This window comes from Dermacentor andersoni, chromosome 2, assembly GCF_023375885.2.
Source record: "Dermacentor andersoni chromosome 2, qqDerAnde1_hic_scaffold, whole genome shotgun sequence".
Lineage (NCBI taxonomy): Eukaryota > Metazoa > Arthropoda > Arachnida > Ixodida > Ixodidae > Dermacentor > Dermacentor andersoni.
The window spans coordinates 105205776-105223114 of record NC_092815.1 but is presented as its reverse complement, the minus strand read 5'-3'; the positions used below and the strand labels follow the sequence as shown (position 1 = coordinate 105223114).

General features: G+C 45.9%; 1 protein-coding gene across 2 annotated transcripts; it reads left to right on the top strand.

Moving 5' to 3' along the window:
• The first annotated feature begins 74 nt into the window (after nucleotides 1-74).
• Nucleotides 75-16137, top strand: LOC126541491 (ubiquitin-conjugating enzyme E2 R2). 2 transcript variants are annotated; one of them, XM_050188255.3, is made up of 5 exons: nucleotides 75-412; nucleotides 772-858; nucleotides 1704-1801; nucleotides 11404-11538; nucleotides 15824-16137. In XM_050188255.3, exons 1-5 carry the CDS (start codon nucleotides 236-238, stop codon nucleotides 15990-15992), a joined length of 666 nt encoding a protein of 221 aa, XP_050044212.1. In that variant the 5' UTR covers nucleotides 75-235; the 3' UTR covers nucleotides 15993-16137. The 2 variants fall into 2 exon arrangements, with proteins under 2 accessions (XP_050044212.1, XP_050044211.1); XM_050188254.2 differs by lacking the exon at nucleotides 15824-16137 and adding an exon at nucleotides 13112-14180 and having other exon boundaries at nucleotides 83-412.
• Nucleotides 16138-17339: the final 1202 nt, after the last annotated feature.

Sequence of the window (17339 nt, the reverse complement as noted above, 5' to 3'; positions counted from 1 at the left end):
GCTTTAAGGCTGTTTTATTCAGAACTTGCCTTAAAGGATTGTGGTCTTTGCGGTTTCTTACTGTTTCCAGCTGTTGTTCCGGTTGTTGACGTCACAGGCGACCATCTTTGTGGTGTTTTGACATAGCAGCGAGTTCGCTGCTTTTCATTGTGGTTCTTGTGAGGAACGGTGGTGACCCCGAGGTCTGCCGGCCAGAGCTTTTCTTCCTTGTGCCGCAGACCTTAGGCTCAGGAGTATGGCACAGCAGCCAACAAGTAGTGCACTACGAGCCCTGGGCCTAGAATTCAAGAGCCTCCAGGAAGAACCCGTTGAAGGCTTTCGGGTAAAACTGGTCAACGATGACAATCTCTTCGAGTGGGAAGTGGCCATCTTCGGTCCTCCCGACACGCTCTACGAGGGTGGATATTTCAAGGTGAGCTTGACCGCTACTCAGCGGTCGCCAGCGCTTCTTGCATCGCCAACGGGACTTGCTAAGTAGGCCTACGCCACGCTGCATCACGCGTCTCTATTTTTGGGAAGCGCGTCTTTTGCGAAAGCCCCGCTGAACAGGCTTGTGTCAGCTGCGAGGAGCTACGCGATCTAAGGTACAGGGGTCCTTTGGCTGCAGTACGGCATGGTGCTCTTGCACGATGCACTGGAAACAGCGGCACATTCTTTAGTAAGATCAGTGTTTGTATCAGTGAATTGCTCGTCTGCAAAGACGCAGCGCGTGACCGGCAAAGACAGGCTATCTAGCGATGCGTGTAAAACTACTTGTCTGCAAATCCGCAGGCACACATGAAGTTCCCACCAGACTACCCCTACTCGCCTCCAACGGTGCGCTTCCTCACCAAAGTTTGGCATCCCAACGTCTACGAAGTAAGTTTTTCCGGAATTCCTTGTCCTTGTTTCTATTGCTAAATATGATGAACCTGAAATCTAGATCAACGAATGTCTTGCAAATAAATAAGTGTAATGTGTAAATGAAAACTGCTGCATGCTGTGGCAGATGGCCTTGCGTGCAGGTCCTCCTCTTTCTTTCTGTTGTCAACTTGTTGCCATTTTTCATCTGAATGACCTTAGTGGGGTTTGCTTAATATAATGTTTACCTTCTAGGTGGTGTGTTTTCTCGTGCTTCGCTAGTCTCTGCTCGACATTCCCGAAAGTTTTAAACGCCGCACGATAAGGTGTATACACATGTTAAACGCTGTCGTTGCTTACTTGGACGATGTGTGGTTTTGAAAGGAGCGCGGAGTATAGCTAGTGTGTGACCAATACGATAAATAAATACAATCATTAATGATAATAGGACGACTTAATCTGACATTTGTGTAAATCTGAAAGACATAGTTGCCCACTAGTGATTTTCATTTTTGTTTCACTATCCGCACCACTTACTGTCACCCCTGCTTAGGCCACTGAGCGGTCCTTGTGATTGTTCATGCTTTCTCTCTCTCTCTCCCCCTTCTTAGCTGTACAGGTTCTAAAATTAGGTGCAGCTTTGTGGGCTTCCTCTGCTTGACTGAACTCTCTGAATAACGTAACTTGCAGATAACACACACTGGTTGCCATTGAGCTATCATAAATGGTCTGGTCGATGTTCTAATGTTAACGAAAATTAGTTTTCTTGAAAGTGCATATAAAACTTTTTCTCGCACTTGTATAGCCAAATGCTGTTGCGATGCTTGTTTATAGCTTACATGGCATCGTTTGATTTAATGCAGAATGGGGACCTGTGTATCTCTATTCTTCATCCGCCCATTGATGACCCCCAAAGTGGTGAGCTGCCCTGTGAACGTTGGAATCCCACACAGAATGTTAGGCAAGTATTTGCCAATTTTGTATTGGGCAGATTTCTTTCACTGAAAAAGCCTTGCAGAGAAGATGCATAATATAACATTTTGTCAACAGTTTTATTCCCCAGAAGCCATGCACATGCATCATGAGTAAAGGGCATGCTTACCATGACGGCTTTCCAGCTTGTTTGCGTTTAATTGTAATTGGCAGAGCACGCTGATCTTGCGTGCTCTGCCGTGTACATGTTATAGTGCATTTTCGATCACAATTGAGCCAGATTAGGAACAAATTTCTCAATCACAATTGGATAAATTGTGGAACCTGCAGAAGGGAGCCAATCATTGTTAAAAAATTCGTTCCCAATTGAGTTCAGCTACCATCTGAGTTCCCTGTGGGGTACTATACTGTACATTGGACATCAAAGTTTAAGCACTTACCTAACTCCGTGCTGCTAAAGTAAACGAAACTAAAATGTGTGGTAGACCTTGGCAGTTTGGCATTGGCTGTTGACCTGCTGCTAAAGTAAACGAAGCTAAAATGTGTGGTAGACCTTGGCAGTTTGGCATTGGCTGTTGACACCCAATACCAGTAGATCCATGCTTGCACATGTATCTTGGCTCAGCGATTTACAACAGCTGTCCTGCAGTTGTAGATCTCGCAGCAAAATTGCACTAGAGCAGGCTCTTTTGATCGGCTTGCTGTGTGTTAAACTGGATATATCGCAGCATGCGACACTAGACTCATCCCAAGTTATGTGGCTCGACAATAGCTGGGAGGAAAGAAAAAATGCTTAGTAGAGTGTTTGTAGGGATGTGGTTCTTCATATCCTCTATTATTTTATTAGCACTTTGCCATCATTATGCTGTCCAAGCAAGTTGTTTGTGCTCAAGCTAGTGATGCACACACTCTGGACCCAGTGTCAAATCAAAATGCAGCTATCAACTATAGGGGTATTACTTAAATTTGCGCTTGCAGACTTGAACCTTCTCTCGATCACACGATGGAGCAGCAGTCACTCACTAGCATTTTTCCAGCAGCCCTAGCAGTCAGAGCTGTGATCCTCAACCCACAGTTCACTGTCAGGCCAGTGGGGACAGGGACGAGTCTTTAACTCAGGGTGTTTCTTTACTGCACTCGCACATCAATACAGGCAAAAGAAAAACCGCAGCAACGAAGAATTCTGTGCAGTTGTGGCTAAAGCCGCCAAATCGGGGAAGCACACAAGAGGCTGATAATGGTTCAGCTCACCTAACGTGTGTCCCCACTCTCGGCCCTTGGGCAGTGCGTCACTGAAAATTCAGAGCCCTACAAGTTGACAGCAGGCAACAGTCTCTACTGCTGAGTTGAGATGTGGCTAGTTGCACACTCTTCAGCGAAAAGACAAAATTGCATTGAGGGAACTGCGCTTCTGCCGTGTGGTGGAAAGGGAGTCTCTTCAGCAGTGTTGCCACCTTGGTTGGCAAGAATTCCACTAAAAAGGATCATAAAACCCACTAGAATGTGCAAATTATTTTAGCAATACCACCAAATTACCCGCTAATGTATATTTCTGTTAAAAACCTTCAATAAAACAAAGTGTAAATACTAAATGGCGAGAAAGACCCTTTAGCCACTGGAGTGGCCTTAACACATTAAAGGTTTAATGAAAGTAAATGTAAATAATTACAAATGAGAAAAATGGCTGCGCTGCTTGCTTGACTATCAAATTCAAATGGTGGCTGTGCTTATGTTTAATGTCAGCACTGACTAGAAGGACATGTCACACTTTTGCAGAAGTACACAAGACTGTAGTAATTTTTTTCCCGACAATTATCTTTCATCTATGACCGTTGTGCTTCTGTTTCTCGGCACAGGAACAGATGCGTGGAAGTGTCAAAATATGATTGCTAATTTGTCGTCAGTTGGTGAGTCCTAGTATACCACATGGCAGACCAGATGCTCTTGCTGACTTGTAGCACCTGTTGAATTTAATGGCTCAATCACTCTGCAAGCATTGTGAGTGCAGCCAATGAGACCGATAGCTCTCTAGAAGCTTGTTGTTGAAGCACCCTTTTTTCTTTGTGTGTCTTTTCTACCCAGCTCTGATGACCATAATGGTTAATGCCACGGTGCTGGGGGTGAGCGTGTTTCAGAGCTTTGTTTTCAACATATACATGTGGCTGAACTGTCGTTCACCTTCAGCGCTCTGATAAAATTGGTTTTCACCAAAAGAGTTGCCATAATCATTTATTTCGCACGATAAGCTCTGAATCGTTGATGCCCCTGTTACTGTCGTGAAGCTCATCCATTAACTTTCTATAACGCCAATTCTGGTACAGGGCGAGACATGGCGAGGTTTAGTTTCAGATAAGCTGCTTGTGCTTACTGTTGAAATCGAAACCTTTGTAATGAGAGATGCACCACTACCTGCAATTCCAATTTTTTCAAGTTAGCTAAAAATCCATCATGCTCCAGTTTGCTAAAATGAGCAATCTGCTAAAAATTAACTTAGATTCCACTAAAAGTCTGCAAGCCACTAGACGAATACTTGTCCTGTTAAGTTGACACAATATCTGCTAGATCTAGCAGAAAATCCTCTAAGATGGCAACACTGCTCCCTGGTTCAAAGAAAGGGGAAGCAAGGGATCGGGTGCCTTGACTGCAGTGTCACAGCAAAGGTGTGAAAGACAGCAAGCGTGGTAGGTGCCCTTCCATGCTGCCATCTTGCAAAAACTTGTGTATTGTTGCGTGGTGACCGCGTGCGGCCGTTTCAAAGATATTGAAATGCATGTACATTCTCAGATCCGCTCTCCTTAGTATAACCTTTAGCTACGAGGAAGCCATTGTCACCTGGGGCTGTTTTCAAAAGGTGCCAGCTCCTGCTACTCTGCCATGCACACAGTTGAGTCCATGTTGGTGAGCAAGCAGCTCGAGACCCAGACTGCCGTTGTCACTGTGAAAGTAGTTGCGTGCCAGGCCAGTACAGTGAGTGATGGTGCAGAGCAGCCTGGCGTTTGATAGCATTCTGTCTTAGGCTTGCAGGTGGCAGAGTCGAGATCACATTGCTTCTCCATGGCAGTACTCACTGATGGGCTTGCAGTGGTGACAGATAGGGCCATTGGATTTTTGTTGGCTGCCTCTATTATGTTGGCGTGATCTCCAAGAAAGCCTCAAGCTGATCCAGGAAAACTGACTTATGATTATAGCTCGAAGGTCGTTGCCCTCTGGTAGGGTAGAGTGCATCTCTTACTGCACGATCTGGCACAGCTTTCTCCTTGCTCGGCCTTCACAACTCTCGGGGTTTTCAGCACTCGGGAGCAACAAAGGTGCACCGACCCATTCTGGATGGTGGCAAGTTGCACAGCAGGGTCTGCTTTGCTCTCACGGGTGAGGTCTGCCACAGGGCCTACAACTCTTGTGCTGTGGTTCTGTGAATTCTTCATTGCTGCTGCCATCCTGAACAAGAAGCTGTTCTGCTGCTGCCTTTACTTTTTATTTTTTGTCACCCCAGTCCTGGCTGCTGGGCCATTCTTTTCTGTCATCAAATGCAGGGGTGTTACTCAAACTTGCACATGTAGACCTGACCTTTCTCTGGATTGCACCAGTGGAGTGCCAGTCGCTCGCTAGCACATTTTCAGCAGCCTTAGCAGAAAAAGCTCTGACCTCTATCCCATGGCTTGCAGCGAGTCTCAACCACCGTGGGTTCAGGTCCACTGTAGTCACGCCTCCTCCTCCTCGGTTTAAGGAAACAGGAAGGAGGCAGTGATGTGATTGGAGCAGCTTGCTGCTCCAATCACATGTAGCAAAATGTAGCAAATGCTGCTACATTTTCGCAAATGTGCTGTAAAGCGGCATGAAAAGGTGTTTTCTGCTACTTTCAAAAAATGAGCTTAATATCTCGAGGTTGAGGCACCTTACTATTGCAAGTGACATCGTAGTCTTCCACCATCTACTTTTCTCTCGAGGTTGAGGCACTTTACTATTGCAAGTGACATGGTAGTCTTCCACTATCTACTTCCTCCAGCACGAAGTAGAAACTGTAATAATGATGCTGGTGAATGCTAAGCTCCTCATCAACCACTGTGTAATGACGAAGAGTTTCAGTGATATTGAAAGTGGACAGGCTTTGCTTGCCGAGGGCAAGACAAGACTCCCTGCTGCTGTGAACAAAATGTCACGTAAGTAATCAGTATTCATAACTAAAGAAAACCTCAAGCACTATACCGCACACAGAAAGGACACAGGACAAGTCCCCTTGCTTCATGACGAGTCAGCAAACCAAGCATTTGTCTAGTCTATACCTGCTAACCCTCCCAATTCGCCCGGGAGAGTCCAGATTTTTTACCGAACTTTCCAATTGTACAATCACTGTCTTATATCTCCCGAAAAGTGGTCTCCGTTCGTGCAATAATGGTTTTTGCGAAACCGGCACTGCGAAATCTACAGCCACACCGTAATCGTCAGCATCACCAACACCGGCTGCATTAGCACGATCGGTATCATAGACTAAGCAGCCGACTACGGTGCCTAGTAAGCCGACCAAAGCCAGAGCCAATGTAGCTCTTGCATTTCGTGCATGCCTTCCTCCATGGTGCATCTTGTTGCTGCTGCTTGTGTGTATGATTAGCGTTGGCTAGGCTGTCTGTATGCGGTGCACCATGTAAAGTTAGAATCCTCGTGTGCTTGATGCCATGGCGCTATCAAAGCCCAAGAAAAGGTATTTGCAGAAGTTTTTTCTATCCTATACTTATGACTTTCCGTGCTTTTTGACATCAAGAAAAGGAGAACATTTTGCATGTACAATGTGTGGATGCGACGTCAGCGTGTCTCGCGGTGTCAAAGGCGACTTGAAACTACACGTTTCCACAGCGAAGCATCAAATCTATGTTCGCACCGGTGAGCAGCAAGTGAACTTGGGAACAAGTGCAACGGCAGTGTTATACATGTGGAGTGCCTGTTTACGGGATTCCTCGTCTAACACAACCTACCACTTAGTGTCAGCGACTATGTTGATCCTCTCCTACGGAAAATATTTCCGAAATGCGACGAGGCAAAGCGCTATGGATGTGGATGCAACTCTGAAGAATGCGGAGGGGGCCAACCTGAAATTTGTTTCACAGGCATCGCTCTCGAGTCTTCATTTCTTTATTCAGTCTCCCTCAGCTGCTGCTCCGAGATTCCAATGAATCGCTGAAGGCGCTTTAGATGGTCTAGAAGCTGAGTCTGCCACACTACAGGCGCACAGTCTTCCAGAGGACATTCTGAATGAATAAAGGTGGGATGTGCAGTGGTCTATGGTTGGAAAAACGAAAAACACTGATGAAAACATGTTTAACCGAGTTGCTAAGGTGTGTGGGGATGCGTGACTCTCGCGCGTCCCCTGATGTTTTTCCCGCATAGCGCGTCTCCTGCAGGGCAGCTTCGCCCGCCGCGTGGCCTGGCGCCCGCGGCGGTCGGAGTGGTTGAAGCGCAGTACGAGAGATGGCGCTAGTGTTGCGCTGCTAACGCCGCCGACAGGCGAGGTTACTTGGGCGCCGAAAGGAAGGCGCTTGGTCTCTTTGGGTTCGGGCAGCAAGCGGGACGGACGTGCCGCCCGCGCGTGCGCCGACCATGCTTCTGCGAGGCCGTCTCGCGTGGCCGCCTTGGACACCGTTCGCGTGACAGTACGCACGAGCGACCAGGCGTTGGGATCCAGCATGGGGCGAACATATTCGCTCGCAATGCGGTCACGGTAAGTCGGACTTCTAGATTTGTCGCGCGCCCATCGGCATGTTTTGGGGATAGCAACTCGGCTAGCAGGCATTGATCTATGAAAGGTGCAATAAATGCCCTTGTGACTGTTTGCACTACTGTGTTGTCGTTCCTTTGTCCCCAAGAGTACGGAGGAGAACCGCGTATCTCCCACAGGTGATGCTGGATTTACTCGCGATACCGCATAGCAACACAGAGTTTGAGAGGATACATATTTAGCACGGCGCGAAAAACTAGGATTGAGTTCCACTCATCAATGTGCAACACATGCTGCTAGTGAAGAGCCGCCAGTCTGGACCATGTTTTGAGCAAAGCTACTCCAACAAATTTCTGAAGTGAGAAAAGTCTGCTACTGCAAGATCCTGCAAAAAGAATCGTCGAACACTGCCTGAAAACACCCCCACCCCTCGGTCCCACCGGAAGTTGACAGTGAATGTACACCCCCCCCCCCCTCATTGGCACGAATAAGAAGTCTCCCGATTTTTTATCTCACCAGGTTGGCAGGTATTTCTAATCATTTCATGTATGTTTTAGCGTACACTGTAATCGTGAATCATAAATAGTGTTAGGGACTTTTTTTAGAAGCTAGTCGTTATTTGCATGTCTAGTCATCTAGAAATAAAATAATTTCCACATTGACCTGATCATTGTGCATTACAGATGTGCAAACCTACAGGGGTTTAGAAACTATTCGCTGTTTGGAAGCTAAATTTGCTGACAATACCTGATGTGGTTACATAAGCGCCACTAACGCCCATCTTTGGGCGCAGCTATTTTTCCCTTCAAGAAAGAGGCTTCTGTATGCTGTCTTGCTTCTCTTAAAGCCAATTTTTTCCACTCTAGAATGGCCTCGGCCAATCGCATCACTGAGGAGGAAACTTGTCATGGCCGTGGCTGTGGCATTGCAGCGAAGGCACAAGAGGCAGCGGGAGTAGTGAGTGCCCTCCCCACACAGCCATCCTGCAAGCGTGTGCATAATAGTCACGTGATTAACATGCACAGCCACTCGGAAGATGTTCAAATGCACATGTACCATAAAAACCCGCACCTGATACGGACCCGCATATAGTATGAGGTGAAATTTTTGGGACGCGAAATGAAAAAAAAAAAGTTTTATCTGCGTATTATTTGGGTTAGGAAAACTCAAGGAAAACATTTATTTAAATTGCACTCCGCACTTCAATCGCTGTCTTCTTCAGCTGCGCTCTCTTCGGATGGTTCCTTGTCGGACATATACAAAGTATATTTACAAAGGATAATGCAGCGCTGGCCAGTTCAGCTGACAGCTCGAGAGCCAGAGAGCGTTCGTCTTCGTCATGGCGCCCGCGTTCATTGTCCACAAGAAACACGCAATATGCATGCATCGATATCTTCCCAGAGGTACTCATCCTCTGTGCCATCGAGCGCATTTGAGATGCCGCACTTATTGAATGCGCAATGCACAAGGTCCTCTGGTATGCTGGCCCATGCGTCCAGAATCCACTTGCATAGCGTGGCTGGTGAAGTCTGCTTCAGCCGCCTGGTCAGTGTCAATGCAGGCTCACCTGAGCGCATCCAATCTGCGTAACACCCCTTGACCGCGTCCTTGAATGGCTTGTTCACACAAACATCTAAAGGCTGCAGCTGAGACGTCATTCCCACCCGGGATAACGACGAGTTCAGTGCCGGATTCGCGCAACAGCCTCTCCACTGAGTAGGCCAAATGGCAACGAAATGCGTCCAGCATGAGGATGGACAGGAACGACAATGGTGTGCCGGGCCGCCTACACCAGACGCACTTTATCCAGTCGAGCACAAGATTCTCATTCATCTAGCCTTTCTCATGGCATCTCACGACCACATTTTTTGGCAACTCCTCACCTTTAGGCACTGTCTTGCTCTTGAAGACGACATATGGCGGGAGCTTGCATGCGTCTGCCGTGCATGGCAACATGACAGTAACTCTAGTTTTCTTGTTGCCAGTGGACCAGACCTAAACTTGTTTAGAGCCCTTTTCGTGCACGGTGAGGGGTGATGGCATGTCCAGATAAACCGGCGTTTGGTCAGCATTGCCGATTTGCCCTAGCTGAAAGTTCTTCGACTTGCAAAGCAAAATAACATGGTGCTGGAAAGCCACAAGCAGCTCTTCGAACGATTCGGGCAGCTTTTGCGAAATTGAAGTTAAGCGGCGTAAGGGAAATCCAGCACGGCACATGTAGCGATAAATCCAGTGCTTGCTCACTTTGAAGGCGGAGCTCGGTAGCCCTTTTTCTCTTGCAAGCTCCTTAGCTTTTGCCTGCATAAGCTCCACGCTCACAGCTAGATTCGCGGCTCACTGTTGGTGTATGAACTCGGTCAGGGCGAGTTCGATTTCCAGGAATGTCCCACTCTTCGGGCCGCGAAAGCTGCATGCGAAAAGGGCTTCCTTCTGTTGACGCCAAACTGCCTCCCGGCCGCACTGTTGCCGATGTCCTGTGCGGCTAAAATAACCTTTCTCATGAAAGCAGCCGAGTACTGTTTTCGTGGTCCAGACATCTTGGTCCTTCAATGCGGAATAAAAAAGATGCACTTTACGAAGCATGGTTTGTACGTGTGCTGCCGAGGTGTGCACTCAACAATAAAGAAACAATGCTGTTGTCATGCAGCAGTAACGAAACCAAGCCGTAGCCACGCAGCAACAATGAAAGCAAAACTTCTAGCCCAAATTCCTGACTGAAATTTTTGTTCGGATTCGCATATAGTATGAAGCAAAAATTTGGGACGCTAATAATAAGAAAAAAACCTCGTATTATATGCAGATTTTTACAGTATTCCCATGCAATACCTTTCAGGCTTGCCATATTCAACTGAAAAATGCTGTGCAACTTTCAGCTTCCTAGATCTGTAAAGCTTAAACAAAATGTCCAAGGCTGTCCTCATGACTACCAGCATTGGTCTGTCTGCTAATTTCAGCCTTTCGTGTAGGCTGTCTGAATGATAGCATGCCGAGCTCTCATTTATGCCTCCTACCAGTGTGTGGCGTGGAAATGGTGCATATCAGGTCAGTGTGTGACTACCACGTGCACTAAGGAGACATCATAGTTATCATTATTTGGAAGCAGTGTGTGTTGCGTGTGGCTGTATAGGTGAAGTGGAAAGCAGCACAAAAAGAAGGGCATCAGGCGAAAACAAAAGGAAGGTATCTGGGTAGCTTAGGAGTTAAAAGATTTCGCTACTAGGTATTGTGTTTATGCTGTTGGCAATCGCAATCTGATTGATTGTAGCAGCAGTCAGCCTAACTGTGTTCAGGTAAGCTGACCATGGAGTGCCTTCAAAGCGTGACGAGAAGTGGTTGTGGCTCAAAGTAACACAATCGAGAATAATTGCTGATGGAGGAGGCCCGTTACAGAGGCATGACAGTTTGCATCATTTAATATATTGGCAAATTAGGTTTATACATTCAAGAGGATGGTTTATCGCAATTGTTCGGCATGGACATTAATTAAAATGAACCATTTTTGATTTGAGCTTGTTGGTTTGCAAAACATTTGTCATTGCCATTAATATTTCTTTCCCTACAAGTTATTGTGCTTTTCTTCCTTCTATCCACACTCCCAGATGTACAATCAGCAATTCAGTACAAGAGAAACTTTGTAGATAAAGTGTGATGGTGCTGTGAAGGCATCCGAAAAATTGGTCACTGGTTGTATTTTGTGAAAGTAGCACAGGAAAAAAATGAACGTAAATTGGATTTGCCTCATAACTGTCTTTACATTGTATCTGTGCAACATTGTTTGCCACCAATGAGCATGAGGCAAATTGTGATGCGAAGTATTAAAGAGCTGGAGATTTGACTTGAGAAAGATGTACAAAACTGGTCATCTTTATGAGCCTCTGAAATGCAAGTTTCATAGTCAGATTATTCTCCATTTGTTGCAGGACCATCTTGCTCAGCGTCATCTCACTGTTGAACGAGCCCAATACTTTCTCTCCAGCCAATGTAGACGCCTCTGTCATGTACCGGCGTTGGAAAGACTCTAAGGGTGCAGACAAAGAGTATGAAAACATCATACGGTGAGTATCTGTGTCTCGATACAGTACAGCCTTTTTATAATGGCACCACATTATAAAAACATTGCTTATTGTAACAGTGATTGATCCTTGCTAAATTCATAAGCTATTTAAGGCAGGGAAAAACATGAGTAAGTGACAAGTGAGTTACTGTGAGCACCATTTTAGATTTCTTGCAGTAGACATTTTTATTTTACCATGCTTAGTGTAATAACAGCCTTAGTGAAATAGCAGGATCGAAATGCACATGTGCAGCATGCTAAATGAGCCGTAGTATTTAGCGTGCACACACCAGTTCTCAGATTTACCATTAACGTTTATGCATGGTTTACACAAGACATGGCGGTGCTCGGGCTTCTTCGACAATAAACTATTATGGATAACCTCGCAGAGTTTTCAAGATCACTTCTCATTTCGAACGCATCAGTGCCTAATGAGAGAAATTTGTGTTATGGCAGCGCCGCCTATCAGCCGGTACAGTGGAGAGCTGGGCGCAACGGCATATGGGCTCTGCGATCAGGTGATCTCGGAGACCATGAACAGCAGCTTTGTACTGGTTTCTCCGCGGATTGGCAGACATGCAAAGTAGAAATACAGCGGGCTTCCCGCTGTCATTGAGCTGCCTCCAACTTTTCTAACACACACACACAAAGCATGGCGAATAGATAACATCACTTTTGTCCACTGTGCATGTGAAATTCAAAACGTAATTGAATAGCGTCCTGCACATAAACTTCGCTATTATGCTGTACTAAAACTCCTTGCAAAGCTTGTTTGCTGAACGGTAACGCTATTTGCCTTAACCCTGCTATTACTCTAATGTTAAACTAAAACTGTCTAATGTTGCAGCTAGCTAGTATGGAGTAAATGTTAGCCAGTAAAGATACTGAGGGGCATGGGGACTGGTTGCCATGGAGGGCTAATGGTGGATTTGGAATAATAATAGATTGGAATAGTTCCACGTTATACTGGCCCATAACTCTTTCACAAAAAGGAAATGCATAATTATCTCTATTGATGTATCTAACAGCATCTCTGCAGGCACCTGAACCTATGACAGATATTTTCAGTGTAGCATGCATTATCACATTTTTGGCAATGTGACATAGAATTTTCACTATATACATATTAAAAATGCTGTTTAAACACCTCCATCAAGGGCAGCAACATAGCAACCACATACTTTGCCTCATATAGTTGCCACCGATAGCAATGAGTAGAAAAAGCTATTTGTTGCTGGAGCCTGAACTACGTTTGCACAGGTTACTTTGTACATTGAATATTCTGTGACCAGCTCTCCTTGTGTTTCCCGTTAGTCTATTCAGAAGTGCTTCCTAGTGATTCCAGGGACTATCATCGAAATCCTATCCCTGTATATTTAGTGCTCTCTTGATTGGAGTGCTCAGAAGACCTTTTGGAGCCATGTCATGGCAGTTGGCATGCCTCCTGCACTGTGACGATTGCTAACTTTGCCCCTCCCTCCTGTCTTCTCCTTCCAACTCCTGGCCCCACCCTCACCTCTCACCCCCTTGTTGACCCCATTCTATGTGCCACCTGGGGACCTGCTCGCCTGCAGGAAGCAAGTGTCAGCTACGCGGCTTGAGGCTGACCGTGACAATGTGACCGTGCCAACCACCATCGACGAGTACTGTGTCAAGCACAGGCAGAAAGTAGTCGACGACTCTGCGACGTCGGCTGAAGCCGACATGACCGATTTTTACGACGACGACTACGACGACGACTTGGAAGATGACGAGGAGGACGAAGAAGTAGAAGAGGAAGAAGATGCAGGGCGCGGCGACGGTCTTCAGGTTGGGCGCCGTAGCACGGGAGCGCCCCATTACAAGGATGATGATGACTCGGGCAATGGCGAGTCCTGATTGCCTGCCCTGCAACGTCGCCAACAATTGCAACGACCTGATGGCACCGCTGTTGCTGCCAGCACTGGTGGAAGCTTCATGTGGAGGTGTCCAACTGCCTCAACGAGAGCAGTTTCCAGTGCTGCAGCCACCAGGGGATTGTGTTTTCCGTTCAGGGATGACGTTTCGTTTCTTGGGACATGGGTCGCGTTTGCGGTGGGCATCATCCCCTCCCCCATGTGTGCAGGCAACAAGGGTCGGTCGTCACATTGCGCCTCTGTCAACACCTGTCTTCTGTGTTGTCCGCTTTTAATTTCAATACTTCAATACATGTGGCACACCCAGTTTTGGCCACAAGGGCTGTGGTGTCAACACATTTGACAAGGTTGCACTGTCAGTCTGGCCAGCCGAATCTACTGCTGCTGTAGACCGTTGCGCAGGCCACAACGTCCATCGATCATGAGTCTGTGAGACTGCAGGTTTTGTCAAGCCATTTTACTTGTTTTCTTTTTGTGTCAGTTCAGTTCTGAGCTATTTAAGGACTATTTATAGACGTGACGCCACGCCTGTGTGTGCAAGTACCAGCTAGAGTGTTTCGTTAATTTTTCTGTCTTTTATTTTGTTTGTGAGTGGAACCTGTCTGAATGCTTTCTGCAGTCTTTTTGAACGCACATATGCTGCCGGTGCGTGTGATTCAAGAAGTGCTAAGGTGTGTTAGCTGGCTGCAAGTTTCATGAAGACACAGATGAAGGCAGTGACTTAAAGAATAAAGTGGTGAAAGACGTGCTCGTGTGTTTGTCTTAAACATGCATTCTCTCCACTCCAGCAAACAGCGATTGGGAACGTATAACAGGGCACCTACCTCATAAACTTGATTTCTATCACTGGCACTTGACAGCACTGATGCAAAGCTATTGAGTGACAAGAGCTGTCAGTTGTTCTTGGTGGGCTTGCCATGGATACATTTCGCATTCATTTGTTGCAAGGACTTGGACATGCTTTGGCCTTTTTTTAAGTTTAGCCCTTAAGAACCTGCAGTGTTTCAGCATGAAGGGCATTTTGCCAGGTATGAAGTAGAGACGCCTGCCACGTAGATGGCGCAGGCACGATTGTTTCTGCAACGTATTGCACTTGTGTTGGCAGTGAACAGAGCAGAAATTTGAAATGGAAAGACCGCACACACTTCCCACGTAGCCAGTCTCCTTGCTGCCTGTTAAAATTACATTCTGGGCTTTTATGTGCCAAAACCACGATATGATTATGAGGCACATCAAAGTGGGGGACTCCAGATTGATTTTGACCACCTGGGTTTCTAATGTGCACCCAATGCATGGTGCACGGGCATTGTTGCATTTTGCCCCTATCGAAATGCCGCCACCCCTGCCAGGATTTGATCCTGCGCCTTCAGGCTTAGCAGTGCAACGCCACAGCCATTAGATCCTGTCAAAAATGAATTCACTGCATTATGAGGAGGACCGTCTGTTGGGCCAGTTGGCCTAACATTGTAAATTCCAAATACAGCTAAAAAAATACATGTAAAAATACGTAAATAATAAGCGCTTTCGTGTCTTCTTTATGTGTACATTTTTTTTGCTGTATTTTTAATTTACACTGCATTTTCGGATTGGAAGGCACAGGCAAGCAGCCACAATAATTTCCAGAAGTGCAATAAATTGACAGAGGGAAGGCAACAGAATGCCAACACTGTTCTCAGTCTGCAACTAAGCAAACTTCCATGTGTGTGCATTGAACAAACGTCACATTTCATACTATAAGGTGCAAAAGCATCTCTCAAGGCAATTAATGGGTATTGACTGCCGTTTCCGAACCATATTCTGGTCCCTGCAATGCCTCGTACTGACAGCTGTTATTTCCCCTTTCCATCTGTTATCGCTGTCCTTTCATCATTGACATGCTAATCTGGCCAGTGCAATGCCTGTTATGCTTAGAAGATTGTGCACAACCATTCCATCATTTTGCCTACCATTGTGTGAGTGTGCTTGTTCATACATTTCAACCGTCTGATTGTGGCTTTGGTTTGCTTATGCAACAAATGATAGAGATGAAAAGGTTGAAATGTGGGAAAGGACAAACAGGTGCTTAGAACTAGCACTTAGAAAAGTTCCTTTAGTGTCACTCTGCTAAGCACTTGGACTGCAATGTCAGGAACTAGTTCATGCCATAGCCTTCAGATGTCATATACCAGGCATTTTTAGACAAAGGCTGTCAGAGTAGACTGTTAAGCATTAAATCTGGCAATTCTGCACACCCTGCCATTATTGTTTTTCTTGGCTTGACCAGTTTATCTGGAGCTCTAACAGTAGTTGTACATTCTGTGCACCCTAGTCAGTACTATGCCATAGCTGCACAATGAATAGCTTGGCTTTCAGTGAGGGACCTTGGACACATGCCATTTTTCACTGCCACAGGAAGTGTGTGGCCGACAGCCGGTTAGAGGCAGAGAAGGATGGCGTGCGGATCCCAACAACTGTGGATGACTATGTCATCAAGCGCCAACAACCAAAGCAACCAGCAGAGACGTCAACTGACCTCACCGACATCTTCTATGACACAACAGATGATGACGCTGGAGACTGATTAGTTGTTTGGGGTGTAGGGAGAGGAGGAGGAGTGATTCAGGAATTAGTGGTGCTTTTTTTTTTTTTTTTTTGTACATAGCCAGTTGACTTTCTGCCAATTTTAACCTGCACCATTAAAATGAGTGATTGAGAACAACAGTTCATTATCTTTGCTGTTCAATAATATTAATTGGCGAGGTTTAGTGCCTCGTATTTGCACTGGGAGTCCTTTTGCCCATTCTGTGTTTTGGACAAGCTTAAATCGTCTTTGCAATTTTGCACTAGTAGTCTTGTACGAGTGTAGTTTGCTTATTACGGTTGTCTGCTTTTGATTTCAGTAGCTCTGCCTGTCTACTTGACACACTTATCGCAGATGGCAACATTATAGTGGGTTGGTAGAAAACGTAGTTCTGAAGTAAACTTCAGCAGGGTGTGGTTGCTCCATATTAAAGGAACACTGAAGAGAAAAATAAGTTAGCCTGTATTAGCAAATTATAGATTTAAACAGAAGTCTTGACATGAGGGGGCTTGGTAAGCCAGAAAAGGCACACAAACTAAAGATGGGTGGGAGCTCTGCCTTGGAAGTGCCCGCACCAGCTCATGTCATTGGGCATTTTGACAGTGTCTGCGTGGGCCTAGTTAAGTTATTGGCAATGATGGTCTACATTGTATTCTAAAAGAGCGAAAAAATTAACTTGGGAGAGTTTCAAATACTTTTACTGCATTGCAATGGCTAAAATAAGAGTGTATAGCTATAAATCCTTGTCATGCTGACATTCGCACTGGGGCTTCAACTCGAAAACTGGAAGTTCGGCCTTGATCATCTTACTGTGAAGTTAACGAAAATAGTTTCAAAAGCATATTTTATCAGTCTAGAATGATAGTCTCCCTTTATGTTGCACTAAGCCCCATGAGCATGGCATTGCAGATGGATCCAGCACGTGCATCCTAACGTACAAAAAAGATCTGTTGGTATCCACTATGCCTTGCCAATGCTCACAGTATTGCCCCTTAAGTGCAAAATGCAACAGTATTGCAGTAGAGGGAATAAAGCTCTTGCTTGCCCTGGAGATTTCATAGTTGCATTGAGCCACCAAACGGCTTGTATGCCAGCAGCAGGCTCTACTGAAAGGGTCATAGCTTGCAGTCGCAGAAGTATTACAACTGCAATGTTGCACTGAGCAGAAAAATTGCGAGAGGTGAGGCAGATAGGGCTAATGCTTACTAAAACTTCCTCAGTAACAGCAGAGGCGTGCATGCGCTTAAACTAACGGAGCAGTGGTCAGGCACAAAGTAAGAACACAAACCATAATCTCTGCAATTATTTTGAAGTTTGAAGTGTTATTTACCATGGTGCAATCTGGAT